Source organism: Cyprinus carpio, chromosome B11 (assembly GCF_018340385.1).
Source record: "Cyprinus carpio isolate SPL01 chromosome B11, ASM1834038v1, whole genome shotgun sequence".
NCBI classification, from domain to species: Eukaryota; Metazoa; Chordata; class Actinopteri; order Cypriniformes; family Cyprinidae; genus Cyprinus; species Cyprinus carpio.
In genome coordinates this window covers 15648838-15667535 of record NC_056607.1, presented here as the reverse complement: position 1 = coordinate 15667535, position 18698 = coordinate 15648838, and the positions used below count along the sequence as shown (strand labels likewise).

General features: G+C 35.4%; 1 protein-coding gene across 3 annotated transcripts in view; it reads left to right on the top strand.

Annotated features, from left to right (window-relative positions):
- The window catches only part of LOC109100631 (synaptotagmin-6-like), a 33566-nt gene that overhangs the window by 13253 nt on the left and 1615 nt on the right, over positions 1 to 18698 (top strand). For 2 of the 3 annotated variants that reach the window (XM_042734156.1, XM_042734157.1), the window contains exons 2-5: positions 14824 to 15202; positions 15605 to 16181; positions 18160 to 18280; positions 18490 to 18661. In XM_042734156.1, the coding sequence (XP_042590090.1) occupies positions 14824 to 15202; positions 15605 to 16181; positions 18160 to 18280; positions 18490 to 18661 (1249 nt within the window). Of the gene's footprint in view, positions 1 to 5133; positions 5343 to 14823; positions 15203 to 15604; positions 16182 to 18159; positions 18281 to 18489; positions 18662 to 18698 lie in introns of those variants that run through there. The other variant, XM_019114070.2, reaches the window with a different exon arrangement.

Sequence of the window (18698 nt, the reverse complement as noted above, 5' to 3'; positions counted from 1 at the left end):
CTGCCTGTTATGGGTGACTGTGACATTTCATCCCTGATTGTGTTAAATTTGTTCTCTGTTCAGCAGCATGGGTCGAGGTTAACAAGCCATGCATGCGGCCGTTGACAAGCCCTGCGAATAGAAGTGGATTCTGACAGTTCTATTGCCTCTCAGAGGCAAGCCTCTCAACAAAAAGAAATTCAACAGCATTTTCAATATTTAGTGCAGTGTTCGGCCTGCACAACTGCTTGGTATTGTATGACATGTGTGCTATGTGTTAATATTCTCATGAAATTCCTCAGGTTCTGGAGAATCTGGTCGCACAGCAGAATGTGTGCACACAAGATTCATGATTAAAATTTTTAAAAGTTTTTGCAAGAACAGAATATATTTGAAACAGCATGTTGCTGTAATAGCTTTTTCAAAATGATTAAATGTAATGCAGCATTTGACTGGTCAATGAACTCTACAGTTCAACCTAGAATAGAGTGAAAATAAATAAAGTACAAATAAATAAGTTTAAGTGTACAAACACCCAGGAGCTATAGAGTTTTTTTTATTATTATGCTTTGCAATAGAGAGGCGTAAACTGTTTTCACCACCTGGGAATAGAACATACAATTTTTCAGCTCATAAAGCTGATTACTCAGCGGCAAATACAAAGTGCCATTGAGACCGATATTCATGAGAGGTCAGAGGTACAATCAATCTTGCAGTGGTTCCAAGGAAAGCTGATAGGTTCATAAACTCATCTGCTGCCATACATTTATGATAATTCATTAGATCAGTGTAGGCTCTGACTTTCTACATAATTTCATCAGTGTAATCTTAGCCAAATACTCAGACTTTAAAGTAACTCTTACTAGCGTATAACATGCAACCGAATAGGTTTGATTTGGTCAAAGAAAGTAATATAAAATCCGAATAATTATGTATTACATGAGATATGGCTTACTGTACCATTTGCATTATTTTTGGTTTCCCATTAGCCCCTGCTGTTAAATGTGAATGATGCACTTTTTGAATACTGCAATGCTGTATTTCCACACTGACAGACAGCTAAAGATGCAAAATAAAAAAAATTATCTTTGCAAAGAATGCAAAGATAAATATCATAGTGAAATGACACTGAATTCAGTGAGTGCCGTGAGCTGTCATCTTGGAAATACATATTTATTTCCATAGATAGTTATTTTGCATTTTTAATCCAATTTTAGAATTGGATTCCTTTCGTTTATCACCCTGGTAACGGAGTACCTTGAGTGCATTGCATTGTGGGATACACTAACTCAAGCTATGCTCTGGTTTTAAAGCACAGATTGGTGACTTTCTATTTCATACATTTAGCAAATATACAGCCTGATGTTGTGAAGTTAATTGTTCTTAGTAATTGTTCTTAGTAATTAGTCTGTATATACAGTATAACCATAAAATATACTTCATATTATGATGAATCTAAAAGCGAGTTTGTGTTTTGTTGGAAGTGTAAGTTTGTTTTTAATATATAAAAAAAAGTAATGAAAATGAATTCCAATTAGGGCTGCTTCTAATGTACACATTGGAATTACAGAAATGTATACGTCAATGATAACAATGACCATTTTACCTAATTTTCTCATCTAGTCATTATTACTTATGCATAGGCCACAAGTTTATCTCAAGTTGTTTTAATTAAGTTTCTTCGAGACCTTTTACTCACCTCCTTATCCACCACTTTTCCCGTTTTTATTCAGCAGTTCCACACAGGAACTACTTTTCACAGAGGTCACACTCTCTGCATGCATGTAGAGGGTGAGATTTTTGTAGTATAAAGAAGGCAAATTTGAGTCGTAAGCATTTCTTTTCTTTTCATGTGTGTCAACATGTATTGCTAGCACACGTAGATTCATACACATTGACTCTGTATTGCAAAACAGGACAAAAGGCAAATTCATCATGCCTGGCAGAATCATTATCCAAAGCTTGTGAATATTGATTTCAAACATGGTTGAGTTATCAGGACTAAACAAAGGAACAGAGATACTTGAGTAACAAAGCAATAATACATCTTTATACATCATTAGTATAATTAATGACCCATACACAAGAATGATCAAGAATTGTTCCGTCTCTCCACCTTTATTAAGGTTTAAGTGATTTCAAGATTGCCCACCCCTAAACACACTTTGAATCCTTTAGTTTACATGCAGAATTGATGATTTACATGAGTATTATTAATTTAATGCAATATATGATATTGAATAAATAAATCTATTCATCTGTATGTCTTTATTTCTTTTACTGAACACAACAGAAGATATGATTTGAATGTTTTGTCCATACAGTAAGATAACTGGATCCAAAACGACAAAAAAAAAAAAAAAAGTATGGAAAAAAACATGGATGGAATCCTGTCTCCAGCATGGAAGAAAACAGGTAATTATGACTTTTTATTTTACAATTACATAAGAACAAGGGTACATAAATGATTATTTTTGAGTGAATTGTCCCTTTAATTTTTTGCTATCCCTGAGCATTACCAATCTAGCTCAATAACTGATAGTGGCCTTACAGTACATCCTCATGTCCAGAGAATAAATTACCAATTAAACCCACATGCTTCATTCTGTTAGTTTGTAAAATCAGTCTGCACAGCGAAAAACCTAGCCCTTGTGATTGAGAGCGCACATAATTACCACATGATTTACATTAGAATAAGCCTTGTTGTACAGTATCTCATTGTAGGCAGGAGATGGAAATTAAAACAGACCTGCGCTTTTGACCGAACCCTCCAGAGGCTCCTCATTCAAACCTCAGCCTTCTCTCTGCAGTCATTAGCATCCTTTTCTAAAAGCCCATATGTTGAAATCTAAAATCCTGATTCGTTTTTTGATACAAAACATATCAAAGCCACAATTACCACTAAGCAAACTGTGTGTTTAATGAAAGATATGCTGTATCATGCTTAAAATAAACTGAAATATGCATGCTCCAAGTGGAAAATAGCACTGCACCATTGGAAGACTGGTGGAAATCTTTAGATAATATTCATGAAATGGCAAATATCTGTGGGCCACTCAAAAGCGTCTACATCTGATTATCTTTTGAAGTTCTTATTTCGGTATGTTTTAGTAAAGTGTGTGCATGGAGTATTCTGTGTAGCTTAACTGCCTTTGAGAAAACAGAGATGAAAGTCCAGGGCTCTGCTCACCCGCCCTTCCCTCTATCCAAGAGCACATCCCCCTCCCAATGCGGCTATAAGATCACTGATGTTAATCTGTCTAGAAGTCGGCTAGGGGGAACCGTGACATCGCAGCTGGATTTGTAGAAGCAAACCACATAAATGTAAGAAGAAGACACATAGGGTTTGTAAGACGGAGGAGCTTGTTAATGCAGCCATGCATGCATCACTGAGCATACAACACAGTCAGATCTGGATCCTGCATGGATCCATAATTAAAATTAAAGGAAAATTTCACCCAAAATGAACATTTTGTCATCATTTACTCACCCTCACTCTGTTTCAAACCTGTAGGACTGACTTTTTTCTGTGGAACACAAAACATGATTAAAAAAAAATAAATAAATAAAAGAATATCTAGGCAGTTATTTTCAGTATGAAAGTGAATTGGGACTGGGGTTGGTAAGCTCTGAAATGACATGAAAGTTATACAAAAAGAATCTATACAAGTTCATGGTCTTCACGCAAAACTATTGTATGACTTGAAATAAAGTTGTGTGAATCACTGATATAATATATATTTTTTTTCTTTTGTCATTTTGGAACTTGACAATACAGTCTTCTGCACAATTCATTGCATTTCAAGGTTGAACCTTTTAGGTCTTTTATAATTACCCTTCCTGCATTTTTATCATTTTAATCAAAAATAACAACTACTGCCTATCTTGTCAGTATTTTTTTTTTTTTAATTCATGAGGCTTTTAATTAACTTGCATACTTTTTTTGTCACCCTTTCTTCATTATAAACTTAACATTATAGAGTTTTCCATGAGTTTAAAACTTTTTAAATGATAGCAATTTAGCACATGTATAACAATATCAGCTATTATTAAAAAAAAAAAAAAACCTTGACAGCTGAGAGCCACTATTAAATAAAATTCTGTGACAGCATTCCATGTATTATTGAATGGCATTTTCTGCAATTGATAAGATTATATAACAAATCTGCTTTAATAATAGGTCTAATAATAAGCCTAATAAAACATTAAAAGAAGAACATAATGTAAAATGTGCTGTAATGTACATAACTGAAATAAGAAGAAAATTAAGTATCTACAGTAAGATGTATTTGAAAAAAATCTCTACTAGCCTATATTTAATTGTAAATGTAGGTAAATCTAAATATAAAAAGGTAAAAATGTTTTGTTGCATATAATATGTGACCCTGGAACACAAAACAGTCATAAGGGTAATTTATGTATATTATGCATAAATAAGCTTTTCATTGATGTATGGTTTGTTAGGATAGGACAATATTTGGCCGAAATGCAACTATTTGAAAATCTGCAATCTGAGGGTGCAATATATATATATATATATATATATATATATATATATATATATATATATATATATATATATATATATATATATATATAGATATATATATATATATATATATTGGGAAAATCTGCAATGCATATTACGAATCAAAAATTTGGTTTTGATATATTTACGGTAGGAAATTTACAAAATATCTTCATGGAACATGATCTTTACTTAATATCTTAATGAATCTTGGCATAAAAGAAAAATCGAAAATTTTGACCCATACAATGTATTTTTTTGCTATTGCTACAAATATACCCGTGCTACTTAGGACTGGTTTTGTGGTCCAGGGTCACATGTAGATTTTCACCATCAATTATATGGTGATGCATTTTTAATTTTAAAAAGTTATTTTGTGATAGCTTACAGTAGCCTAAATTTAATACAATTATAACCTACATTAATAGGTATAATTTCTATAAGGTAACATGTTAACGTTTAATTAATTATATTTATCTATTTTTACTTTAAATGAATAAATAAATTATTTTTGTTGCGTAAGCTGCAGGATAATGTTTTTGAAGCAGTTGTGAACGTTCTCTGGCTTGGCGAAAGTGTGTGTGTGTGTGCGTGTGTGTGGCGCCCCTTGACAATTACAATACAGCATCTCTCGCGCTGAGAAATGGCTGGCTTCCTCGCGGTGCCATAGAAACGCGGTCCCGTGCGCGCTGCTGTGGAGACTAGTAAGAGCTCATTCTGAGGCGAGCTTGCGGAAAGACGAGAGCTGTTTTGAGGCAGGGGGTCTCAAAAAACTGCAGGAAAGCGAGTTTAAGTGGGAATACCAGAATTGAGAGACAAGGAAAAACGCTTAGCGGTAAGAATTAATGTATAAATTTGTGTTATCAATAAAGTTGGGAGGGCAGTTTTTTTAATATCAGTGCTTTACGTGCTTTGACAGAACCGCATTACCTACAAAGACGCATTATTATTTTTTACTTGAACATGTGTGTGCTTAAATGCCATATTTTAATATATATTATAATTTTGTTCGTTGTATCTGGTGTTTATTTTAAGAGTCGAAAGTTCCTGCAACATTGATAGGATTTTCATGCAGGTGTTCATCTGATTTGCGTTAAAACCTCTTGAAGCTCCCTTGAGTACTGAGGGATTATAGCCTGCCCTGTTTCATAATAGACTAATTAAGAAATAAATCTGCATAAAACATAACTTTGGGAGGGGGTGGAAGACTTTTATGTCGTTTTCTTCTAATCTAGTTTTTAGTACCTCTTAATAGGCACCATCTGTGGCTCTTCCGTCCCAGGAAAAGCCTTTATGACCCAAGTACAAAGGTTGATGTATTTTATACAGTGTTGCATTGATCTCACAATAGTGTCTCGGTGCTTTAGCTTTGAGCATATTAAACATATGGCAGTGAAAAGAAGGTGTTGGTAGTGCCCTGGGGCTGCTTTGGGTAGCAGCTTACATTTTATACCAGTTATACATTCATTCAACCACAGAGCGTGTATGCGGATCCAGTGAATGGGTTGCTGAAAGAAGGATGAATATACAGTAGTGTGTAAACACAGCACATAAATTATCATCCACACAGCATGCTTTTGTTCTGTGTGTGAGTGTGAGTAAAAGAGGGTACAGCAAGTGCAGTGACCTGCTTCCTGGTGCAGTGGCAGTTTGGTCCATCATGGTTCCTCTCAGCAGGTCGTCCAGAGCCTCCTCCTGCATTGGCAGCCGATCACACTGGAGATGATAGTGTTAAAGCATTATTGTCAGCTACATCTCCTAAAGCTGCAATGTAGGCAAATAAAAAAAGATCTGGCTACAACAGACTGCGGTGCATTGCTTATCATCTCTTAGTATTACACTGAATCACTGTCCCAACCTTTAGGTGATAATGACGATGCTGCCTGTGCAATAATACAAGTGGCAATGGGGAAAAATAACCAAAAGGTGTGTTTAGGGCAGAACGTCTTAGAAAGAAAGATGCAACTCAGCAGCGGTTGCATTCAATGCACTAGCGAAAGATACAGGGGCTACAGTGATTGCTTGATGGAATTGTTAGTAATGATATTAATGTTTTATTTGTTGTGACCTACATGAGACATCTTTTGATGTTAGTGCTAGAAAACTTGGCGAAAAGCACATTTAACCACTTGAATTATAAGATGTATTTATGTCGTCAAACTATGTAGCGGGGTTTTATTATCAGCTTTACCGATAATGGATGCATAATATTGGTTGACTTTTTGCTGACAGGGTTGTATTTTTATAGTAATAGCGCTGTGTCATCAGTAAAGCACTAATGACTTGGTCGAACTATATGGCCAACCTCAATATGTTTTGTTAAAACCTGTGTGAGGTTTCGATGAAAGCTGCTAGCATCTTATATTCATTTCTCTTTCTGTTGCACAAAGTACACTGTGTTTGATGAAACACTTAGAGACAGTTTTTACCTTTAGGCTTAAAGCTGTAGCCAACTGAAGCTATGGCTACTACTGTGTCACCACATTATGTCATCCTCAAATGCTTATCGTAAATGCCTCAGTTCACCTTTTATGGGACCGTTGTTGTTGCCCTTCAGAATGGGCTGACAGAAAGATTTAGTGGTATTTGTGTAGCCAAATACAGGCATTGGCTACTTACTTCAGTCTATTCTGTGAATGACTGGCCGTGTCCATCAAGACCAGTAAGCTAGCTCTTCTCTCGCCTTATCTCTGGCTCACACTCCCCTTTTGCCTGCACAACAAATGCTAATCTAGCCCAGTTTCAACCTAAAGGAAGGGGATGGCACTTCCTAAGTGGCACATGATGTGATTTCTTTTGCTTATCTAGAAAAGACACCATCCTGAATTGTATCCGATGCATGTGGCCTTCTGGGGTGAAAACAATGCTTTTGAGTTTTGCATGTAATGAGCTGTATTTATAAGCATTCTCAGTTCTCGCACTTCCTTCTTCTCTGTTCTGTGGCGAACACACATCAGCCTGTGGGGTGCAATGAAGGCGAGGAACATGCTAATAACTTGTTAAAGCTGCAGTGAGATTTTCCTTCTTCGCCTAATTACTAGGAGTATTTTTTAAATCCAGCACTGCTTATGACTTAGCTAAATGGTTATATTTGAAGTTTAACTGAGCTGAAGTTCAATAGCTCTATTTAATGCTTTCCTCACAACTTGTTCCTCTAGTTGCATTCAGATTTATCATTTTTATTCTTCAAAAAACAATGAAAAATATATTGAGCTACACACATCAACAATCCTCCTCCCAACTTGTTAAAGTTAGCATGAGATAGAGATTCACCTCATGTATTTTCTAAATGCATGTTACAGATCTTATTGTGATTGTGATCAATTAATCTGTGCACATTTATTTATTTAACATTTTTCTTGACCTTTCAATTTATTCAAAATGTCATAAATCAGTCTTAAAAATGGCAAAATTCTCTCTGATGGCATATGCCAGACTTCTCCAATCATTTATTCCTCATAAACTTGTCCCTTTCTTATAATAAACTGCAAGCTTGCATTCAGATCTGTCTCCATACAATCAAAAAAACAACTGATAGAACCAAGACCGCCTTAAATATTTAAATTTTTGATAGTCTGTTTCATGAAGAAAATATCTGTGATTACTTAAAAATACTTATAAAGACTTAAAGCTTAAATAACAGAATAAGTGAAATAAAAGGTATCTGCGAAATATACTCCTGTGATTTACACTCTAGCATTGCATCTCACCAAAGGCCATATTACGATACCCTTACCCTCTATGAAAGCTAAATATTTACCTTCTATTTTGCATTATTATTATCATTATTATTAATGCAAGTCTTTTATCTCTACCAACGAAAATAGTTCCAAAATAAGCCATAGCATCATATTTTGCATGTCGCTAAGTAATGCACAATCTGGCCGCCTGTATGGAAAAGAGTATGTGAATGGAGCATGGGCAGCTGTCCCAGCAACCACTCCGCTCTGGGAGAAACCCTGCTTCGAGCGATCCTGCAGCGAAAGAAAACACATGCACTTAGACTTTCAAAAAACCCGCTCCTCGCTTCAGGCAAAATCACACAACTCTCCCCGCTGTTCACTTAGTCTGGTCTGGAATACAGAACACGTTTCTGCTGAACAGTAAAACATCCCATTGCTGTTATTCTAAATTTAAAAATGTTAGCAGTCTGTAATCAACTGAAACTTTAAAATAAATAATACAGAAGAATAAAGTCATAGATTTAGCATTCTTACATCCAAATAAAGAGTATGTGGTTATGATCATATTTTTTTTCTTACAGATGAATTTCAGTTAATGGAAAAGTATAGCTTTTTTGTCGCTATAACATAATCATTGATTGCATGAATTGCACTAATGTGGAATGGTTTAATCAATGTAGGTGGCTGTAGTCCAATGCTCAACACAGACATAACATAAGACCAATAACTGTACAGTTGAAATGGGTTTTATGCACTAGCGGCACTGAAATTACAATAGAGAGAGGTAATCGTATAGGTTAACCTATGGCCATTACCACTCAGCAATCAGAGTAACTGCTTGTCTGCAAATTGCTGCTAGAGTAGGACATGAAAGAAGAGGACTTTCCCATGTTGTCAACAGTGGCAGGAGGGAAATGTTAACAGCAGTTATTTTTATTTAATTCACTCTGCTTTAGGAGTAAACCTTACCCCATGATTGATGCAAGCTTTCAGTGTTATTTCAAGCTCTATAAAGACTACCAGCTTATCTGCAGGACGTAAGATCTTATTACTGGCATCAATTCACCCTGCAGTTTGTTCATACTTGGTCCTGCAGTGAATGAAATAAATGATTAAAAAGAGCAAATCATCGCAACATACCGGCACAACTATAAATAGTGTGATTTTAATGAAGCACTTTTGAGACGCTTTATTAAAGTCCTTTGTATCTGCATTAGGCCTGTGTTTCGAGTGCTGATGACAAGTACGCTGTTCTATTCATTAAAGTGGGCTATAGCCTTATGTTCTCTTTGCTGGCCCTGACCACAGCTGTCACAACCGTATACCACAGGGACTTGTGAATGGCTGCAAGCTAATAGCTGGAGCACATTTAACTGGATTTCACCCTCTCCCCTCCAGAGCTTTGATAGGGCTCAGTAGTATTTGATGGCGCTTACATAGAGTCTTAGAGCTTGAAAGGAAGTGTTAGGCCTATAAATCTCTTTTCTCATTTTATTTGAATTACTTTATATGACAAATCAATAAGGTAAATAATTGAATGGGTTTATTTTAGAAAAATAAATGTAATAGTGTCTTAGATCCAGTTATTTAAAATCACAGATTTTTAGCATGTAGTCTTGCTATAATATATGATCAATTTTACCTCATCAAATATAATGTCATCAGTTTTTCTATTTAATCTCATGGCTGAACAGAGCAGTATTTTATAGCAATACAGCCACTATTATATCACAAAGCTACTGTAACTGAAACTAACTGGACAAACATGTTCAGCACTATTTTTATGATCGCATGACAGTTTGAAGGATAACTGAATAAGGGATTTCTAACAAACCATGACAGATGAAAGCAAAATATAGCTCTGGTTCACAGTTTTGCAGCAGTGACAGCAACACCATCAACTATGGTGAACCCTTACATCTCAAGTAGCAGAGTTAAAATAGGGGGTGGGATATGTCTAATGGACAGGTTTCTATGGATACCAGGTTAGATTTGAAGACACTTGAAGAGAAGTTGAAAAAAAACCTGAGGCTTTGGTTGCTGTCCGCCACTGGTACCAAACAAGCCTTAATTAGATTTATTGGTCACAGGAAATGTTTCACTGGATTTTTTTCAGCCTCAGCTGGTTAAATAATAATACAACTTGATAAAATTAGACTCTATTTATACACGCTCACAAACAAAGGAAAACAGATTTTGCAATGTATTACTTGTGATCTACACAACAAAACTGTGTTCTCTTTAAATGTGATTTCACATTTTAGAGAATTATAGTAATCGAAAGCAGTCTACTAGACTCCAGTGTAGTTCTCAGCATGCTTTGAATAGGACTTAATGGGGAGAGTAAAAATGTAAAAATAACATTTATTTATTTATTTATTTATTAGTTAGTTAGTTAGTTAGTTGGGGAAATTCCATAGTGTTCAGTCTTGTGATTTAAACTGCTTCTTTTACACTGGGTTACCATTGTGGTGAAGTTTTTAACTTTTGCTTTGAGGATGAGTACATTTAGAGCATGTTTATGTTGCTTTACTCAATAAGCGTTTAATAATTAGCATTTTGCATTCTAATATAGGCCAGGCCATATATATAATATATGTGCTATCGATAGCTAATATTACATTAATAAGTTATTATAATATTATAGGCTAATTCAGTTATTTTATATATATATATATATATATATATATATATATATATATATATATATATATATATATATATATATATATATATATATATATAAAAAAAATAACTGAATTAGCCTATAATATTATAATAACTATACATAATAACTTCATCCTGTCAGGAAACCATATAAAATCAAGTTAATACTACTTACTTGTTTCATTTTATAATAACATTAATCCATAATTGGATTTGGTGAAGTTATGTTTGTAAAACTTGATTCATGTGGAATCAATGTACATGATTAAACCATTTAAATTCAACACCCTTTTTCAGTGTAGACAAGTCAACTTGTAATTGATATTATTACTCAACAAGAAGTAAAACGTTTCCTTCCAAACAGAAAACCACTCAGTATTTACAATCATGAATGCCTACAACACTTGCCTACAATACTATGTACTGTACAGTGCTAGGTACACTTGTTCAAACTGCCATAGGATACTGAGAAGAATGCAGTACTGTAACGTTTGTCTTTTTGCTTATGCATGTAAACAGGATCATTTGCAAACAGTCTTGAAGGCCTTTGGAGATTGCAGTTAGTTGTTGTTAATGCACTCCGGCTTGTGTGAGGTGAAGCTGTCAACCCGTAAACACTGTAATGGTTGTGTAACCTTGCATCACACCCATTAATATTTCATTTGCGGCAGAAAAGAGTCTAGCTGTCTGACAGGCTAATACATGTCTTGTCTGTGTATCTTGTCCGATGAAGGTCCATGTCAGGCCACTTATGAACTTTATATCATTATTTTTTTGTGATGGTAAAAGCACTGTTTTAAAATTCGAAACAATACATAATTCACACTAAATGCGGAAGAGTAAAAACTGGGCAGTTAAAGTAATAGTTTAACCAAAAGTCACAGTTGGTTAGGCCTATGTCTTAACGTAAACAGTTGAGAAAGAAAACACGTGTATCAGTATATTGGATTCATGCTTTTCTTAAAGTGAAAGCAGACTAACAGAAAACTTCTGTCAAAGAAAGAAATCTTACTGATTTTGACTGAAAAACTTTTATAAGGATTAATCTATATTTAATCTATACAGTGAAGACTATGCAGTGTTATTTTACATTTGATTATTACATTTCTGTACCTGAAAATTTATTTTAGACGATCTACCTGAAAAACTTGAAAAGCACTGTTAATTTAATTTGTGTTTTTGTTATATTGTGTTTATTTTCTGCTATTGCTTGTAATTTGGTTATCTGTAGAAAAGGTTTTTAGCACTGAGCCCATATTATCACATAGCAGCCAAGAAAAGTATCAAATAAAGTTTTAACAGCTTTAGTTTTTGTATTTTATATTTGTATTTTTCTACATTAAAGTATTTTTTTCTACAACTGGAATACCCCATTGGATTGTTTCCTAATGAGGATTTACATTATTTTACACATTGAACATTTAAGATAAATGTTAATTTTATATGTTTTGGTTGCATTTGTGAGTTAATAAAAATGTAGATGGATGTTTAAAATAGGTATATAATATAATAATATTGATATATCGATCGATATTTTCCTGTATCGAAATCGTATCGTAGAATTTTTGGAAGTATCGGCAAATATCGAATTCCTGGGTATGAGAATTGATATTGTATCGTGACAAACCATCCGATTTACACCCCTATTTGTAATAAATACAAAAATATGCACAGACCTAGCACCATTTACAAACCAAAGCAGTCCAAAACAGATATGTTGATTTTAATTTGAGAAGACAACAGCAGATGGACTTTCACAGGAGGATATAATGGATTATGGCCAGAAGTGAAGGTTTAAAGTTAAAATGCCTTAATGATGTATTTGTTTCTTACAAACAGACATTATCTGATAGACTGGAGGTGTGTGGATTACTTGTGGATTATTGAGGTGTTTTTATCAGCAGTTTGAACTTTTGTTTTGACGGCACCCATTCACTGAAGAGAATCTATTGGTGATCAAGTGATGCAAAATTTCTCCAGATCTGTTCTGGTGAAGAAACAAACTCTACATCTTGGATGTCTGAGGGCGAATCAATTTTTTGCTAATTTAAATTTCTGGTTTAACGATTCCTTTAACTGGACAGTTAAAATCATTATAGCTCAAAACTACTTAGCATTGTGGTTTATCTTAAAAGAACTTGTGCTGACACCATTATTGCATAAAAACAACACTATGAATAATAATAATAGAGGTACTGATTTTAAGTCCTGATAATGAGTACATTGGTCCTGATGTTTATTTATTTTATTAAAGACAAGACCTAGAGCAACATACAAGAGACAAGAGCCACCATCTATGCAGACTGATTGTCTCTGGTGCATTTGCTCTGTTAATGACTGTACAGAAATGAGAAATGACACATTTAAAATTAAGTGATGAATTATTAAATTTGAATCTCCAATGAGCGTGTGGTGTACATTTAGATTTTTTTTTTTTTTTTGCCACAAAGCCTCCCAAGTGGCCAGTTTTCCACATTTACTGGCACATTAATTATTGTTATAAATTATAAAGTTGTTTATGTGCTCCCATAGTCCCCCAGTAGGAGAAGCAAATAACTGTGAGAGTGTGATTGAAATGGGAACGTACATCGATGCTGCACCTGTTTGTTTTCTTGGTTGGCAGCCAAGTGCTCCATCCCTGAGAGGCGTGCACTCCAACGCATTTGTAATAATCATTAGATCAGCATTTTTTTCATCCACTCAGATATATAATTGGACCAATGACCTGCTCTTCTTGTATGAAAAGTCTGTAATTACATTTAGCTCATTTGCAATTCCATCTGGAAGATGGTTGAACTTCAGTGTTAATACTGTCTACCTGACGGTGCCGAGAAGTTTTGGTGGTCTGATGATTAACTCATTACCCTGTGATATACACACTAGAGATAAGGGTTTAAGAGGCCCATTTCGAAGGCATAAGAACCAATTGCCTTCCTTATAAAGAGGCAAACAGCTTCACCAGACTGTGCATCACACTGAATGATCATTTCTACAACTATGTTGTAGTTTGTCTTCTCAGCATGTGCTTATTAATATTTATGTGAGTGCTCTGTGGAGATTGACCGAGAAGTCTGCAGCAGTCATGGCATAATTAGGACATTTGTTTTAATTACCTTCACTACAGGCTAAAGCAAACAGACAAATAATTAGTTGAAATATGCTGTTTTAGTAAACCGATGAAGCTGCTGTCAAGTTTTGTAGTGATTCAACAAGAGGCTAAGCCATTGAGGTGATTGCACCTCTACAAGTTATTTTTGATGTATAAGTGGATCTTTTTTTCATCTCATTTGTAAAGAACTGCTTGCTCTTGCTGATTTTATATGGCAGGGCTCAACAATAAAGATTGCCCGCTGGCCCAGGGCCATTGTGAAAGACTTTTAAGGAAGTTGATAAAAAGGTTACCTATACTTTTGTACAAATGCTGCGTTGCCACTGAAAATTATCTTTATTTACACCTTGCAAATGTAAACATTTGGTTTCATGCAATTTATTCTACATTTTTGTTGCAAATTTTGCTGAATTGTCACCAAGTTTTATATACTGTAGGTTAGTGGTTCTCAACCAGAAGGCCAGGGTCCTTAGTGGGTTTTAACAAACTTCCAAGGGTGCTGTAGGTTAACTTAATTTAAATCAATGTATTATTATAAATATAATTAATTTAATTTTAATTTCATTTATATTGTTGTAGTCTTTGAAAATATCATTAATGTTTTGCATTATTTTTCAAGCATGTGTTTATAAATTCATAGTTACATTTACAGCAGTATAATTTCCAGCTTGCATTTAGTATATCTTAAAGTTTTTAGAAACACTTCTTGGATCAACATACTGTACACTCATTTGAACTTGTTTTAGCACACTTTATAATTTTGTAACTGAAACATTGATGAAAATCTATCTAGTAGGACATTTGGTATGTGCATTTTTACAATGTCCACTTCTGTCCATGTTGTATCTTCTGTCCAGACATTTCCTTCAGTCTCCTGCTGCTTGTATTTGTGGTGTGTGGTTTGGCCCTGCTGGGTGTCATCAGCGTCGCCACCTGGAAGCTGTGCTGGGTGCCCTGGCGCAGCAAAGTGCTTTCCTGTAGCGCCACTGCCCTTGCCCCCACCCGACCAGAGAGAGACCAACACAGAGAAGAAGGTCACAGTGACTACTACCCAACCTTCAGAGATATTATGGCAGCAGACAAGCTGAAGGATCCTGGGAACTTTCTGGAGGCGGCAGTGAAGATTAGTCATACGTCGCCAGATATCCCCGCAGACGTGCAGCTGTCCATGAAGGATCATCTGCTGAGACGTACGCGTATCTCACGGCAAACAACCGAGCCGGCCTCCTCTAACAGGTCAGTGTTCTGGAAGAATGAAGAAATGTTTGTGTCTGAAGACCTTCATATAGGTCATCACGGTTTACTGTATATACAAAGCCATTATAAGGTTAGTTCCAGTCATTCCTAATCATGTTATTACTTAGGATATCTTGTAAATGTCAGACAGAATTAGACCTGAAGTAGGTCTCAGGGTTTTATTGACTGCAAAGAAGGTCAAATGGTGGAAAACCATGCTACGTCCAGAGGAATACCAGTTTTTGTAGGAACCTTACAACATATGCAGAATTATCACCATCAATTTACATGCATTCAATTGTGGGTTGTAATTCAAATGTAGATTAGCACCTGGTGTGTCTTTTGTGAAAGAACCAGTGCATCAGTTCAAGATGATTCAGCAGCCAAATTTTGTTTTGCCAGGCACAGTTCCTTCAAAAAGCACCTTCCCAGGCAGATGCACCATGTCACCAGTCTGGACCGTGGAAGTGAATTTTTAGATGTGGAGGACCATCCCACCTGCACAGCTGCCTCTCTTGGCCGCATCCAACCAGAACTTTACAAACAGAGCACGATGGAGGCTGAGGAGACAACTAAGAACAGCACTGCCAAAACATGCGGCAAGATCAACTTCTCCCTAAAGTACGATTACGAGGGAGAGCTCCTCCTTGTCACCATCCTCAAGGCATTGGACCTACCCGCGAAAGATTTGTGCGGCAGCTCTGATCCTTACGTCAAGATCTACCTGCTCCCTGACCGCAAGCGTAAATTCCAAACTCGTGTTCACCGCAAGACGCTCAACCCCACGTTTGACGAGACCTTTCAGTTTCCGGTCCCGTACGAGGAGCTGGGGTCCAGAAAGCTCCACTTGAGCGTCTTTGACTTTGACCGCTTCTCGCGGCACGACATGATAGGCGAGGTGATACTGGAAAACCTTTTTGAAGTTTCAGACCTGTCCCGGGAGACATCTGTCTGGAAGGACATCCAGTACGCCACTAGCGTAAGACAATTTATCGTCTCTATTACTTAGTGAGTCCAGACCCCACTGGTGATTCATCACATTAATGTCACCCTAATGATTTGGTTTTCTAATATAGGAAATTCACTTGTATTGAGTATTTCTCTGAAAACACAAACAGTGAATAATTAGATGATTCATAGACATAGTGTCCTATGGGGTGTGAGATGGTAGTTTGAAACTGTAATTACCAAACATGATACATTGTGCAATGTACATATATTAAGAATTAAAAACATTGAGGGCAAAAATTATTGCCTTATTATATGACAATACTGAGTCAGAAATAATCTAGGGATAGTTCACCCAAAATTTGAAACTTCTCTCATCATTTACTCACTATGCTGTTCAAATATTGTATATATCAAATATATACAAATATTTGTCCATATAATGAAAGACATTAGAGCCTTTTTACTTTCATTGTATGAACAAACAACACTGAGACATACCCTCATTTCTTAAATACCCCCTAATTTTATTAAAAAAAAAAAAAAAATAATAAAAAATAATAATAATAATAATAAATAAATAAATATTTATTGGCATTTATTGCCAACTGTAGATTTTTTTTTTGGTATCTGGTTACAGCAAAGATACTCAGTGCCCTGCAATTCTACAATAAGGCCAGACTATTTCTCATTTTGCTTTTCTAAGCAACTCATATATCATAATAATGTGGTACATACCCATATATGGTCACATTTTTCACAAAAACACAACACTCTCTTATAACACCACATTATAGAGAGAAAAGTTTTTTGTTCCAGTTCCATGTTTATATCTCATACACACAAGAGAGTTTCTGCCATCAACAACAGTATAGGCAGTTCCCTAGGGTCCTCCAGGGCTAAGCTCTCAGACACGCACTCAACTTCTGTATCACTCACCCGCAGCAGTTTGACAGCACTGTGCAGCACGCTTTCAGTTCCACTCGACACTTTTCATTGAAATTGAACTTTTCTAAGCAGCGTCTTGTCTCGCCAAGGGCACCATTTGATTCAAAACTGCCACAGCTTCTAGTTAAACATGACAGAGTTCATTGTAACTATTTACTGCTTCTCCAAATTATATACATACTGTACAGTTTAATGTATTATACCCAGTAAAACAAAGTAAAGCATATATATATATTCATTTGTTCATGTGATAATGATATCACTGATACATCAGCCATGCAAACTGCAGTTCAATGAGCCAGTCTTTCAATTGCCCTCTTGTTTAAAGCAGTACAGTCTACAGTAATGTGTTCAGCTCTGACTTTAACAGTACCGAGATATGAATTCACATGCCTGATTGTAGTACACATTAGGGATCACTGAAAGCTAAGGCTCTCAAATGGTTTAAATGTGTGGGAAAAACCTATGGATATGTGATGCATTCATTCAATACCTTTCTCCTTCTGAGTTTATTGAAGGTTTTTGAGTAAATTAATGGTTTATTGATGGCTCTGGGTACAATCAAATTTTCATTATTTACATTTTTTATCCATTTCTATTTTAGTATACTTTATAATTTATTCCTGTGATGAGAAAGCTGAATTTTCAGCAGCCATTACTCCAGTATGCAGTGTCACATGATCGTTCAGAAATCATTTTAATATGCTAATTTGTTGCTCAAGAAAAATAATTATTACAAATGTTTTTTTTTTTAATATTATCAAGGAATTTGGTTAAGACAATATTACTATATTTTGTAACATTATAAATGTCTTAACTGTCGCTTTTAATCAATTTAATGCATTTGCTAAATAATAATATTAATTTCTTTCAAAAAACAAAAAACAAAATTTTTATTGTGCCCAAACATTTGAATAGTAGTGTACTGAATTAAAATGCTATTGTTTTCTTACCCTGGCATCATTTGAAATACAAGAATAACTATATTAGTAAACATTGACATTTATTTGTAACGCCAGCATGATGTATTTGATTTTGAGTGTCTCCATTTGAATCTGCAGGAGAGTGTGGATTTGGGAGAGATAATGTTCTCTCTCTGCTACTTGCCAACTGCAGGGAGACTCACACTTACTGTCATCAAATGTAGGAACCTCAAAGCCATGGATATTACCGGTTATTCAGGTATGCTGCTGTCCTTTATTTGTCTGTGTGTTTATTTTCTTGCATCTGTCTACTCGGCTCCATCTTCCTGTTTATACATTTGGACAGTCACGTTTATCACTGTCAGCAAGCACATTACAAGTCCTTTAGTCAGACATATTCAGATCATGAAAGACAAGGAGAAAGATACGTTGAGAAATTCATGTCACACCTCTCTGCTCTGTTGGCAGATCCGTACGTGAAGGTGTCACTGATTTGTGACGGGAGACGCTTGAAAAAGAAGAAAACTTCCATAAAAAAGAACACATTGAATCCAGCCTATAATGAGGCAATTATCTTTGACATTCCCCCAGAGAATATGGATCAAGTCAGCCTACATATATCAGTTATGGACTATGATCTGTGAGTGTGATATTTTCACTCTACAAATATTATGTTG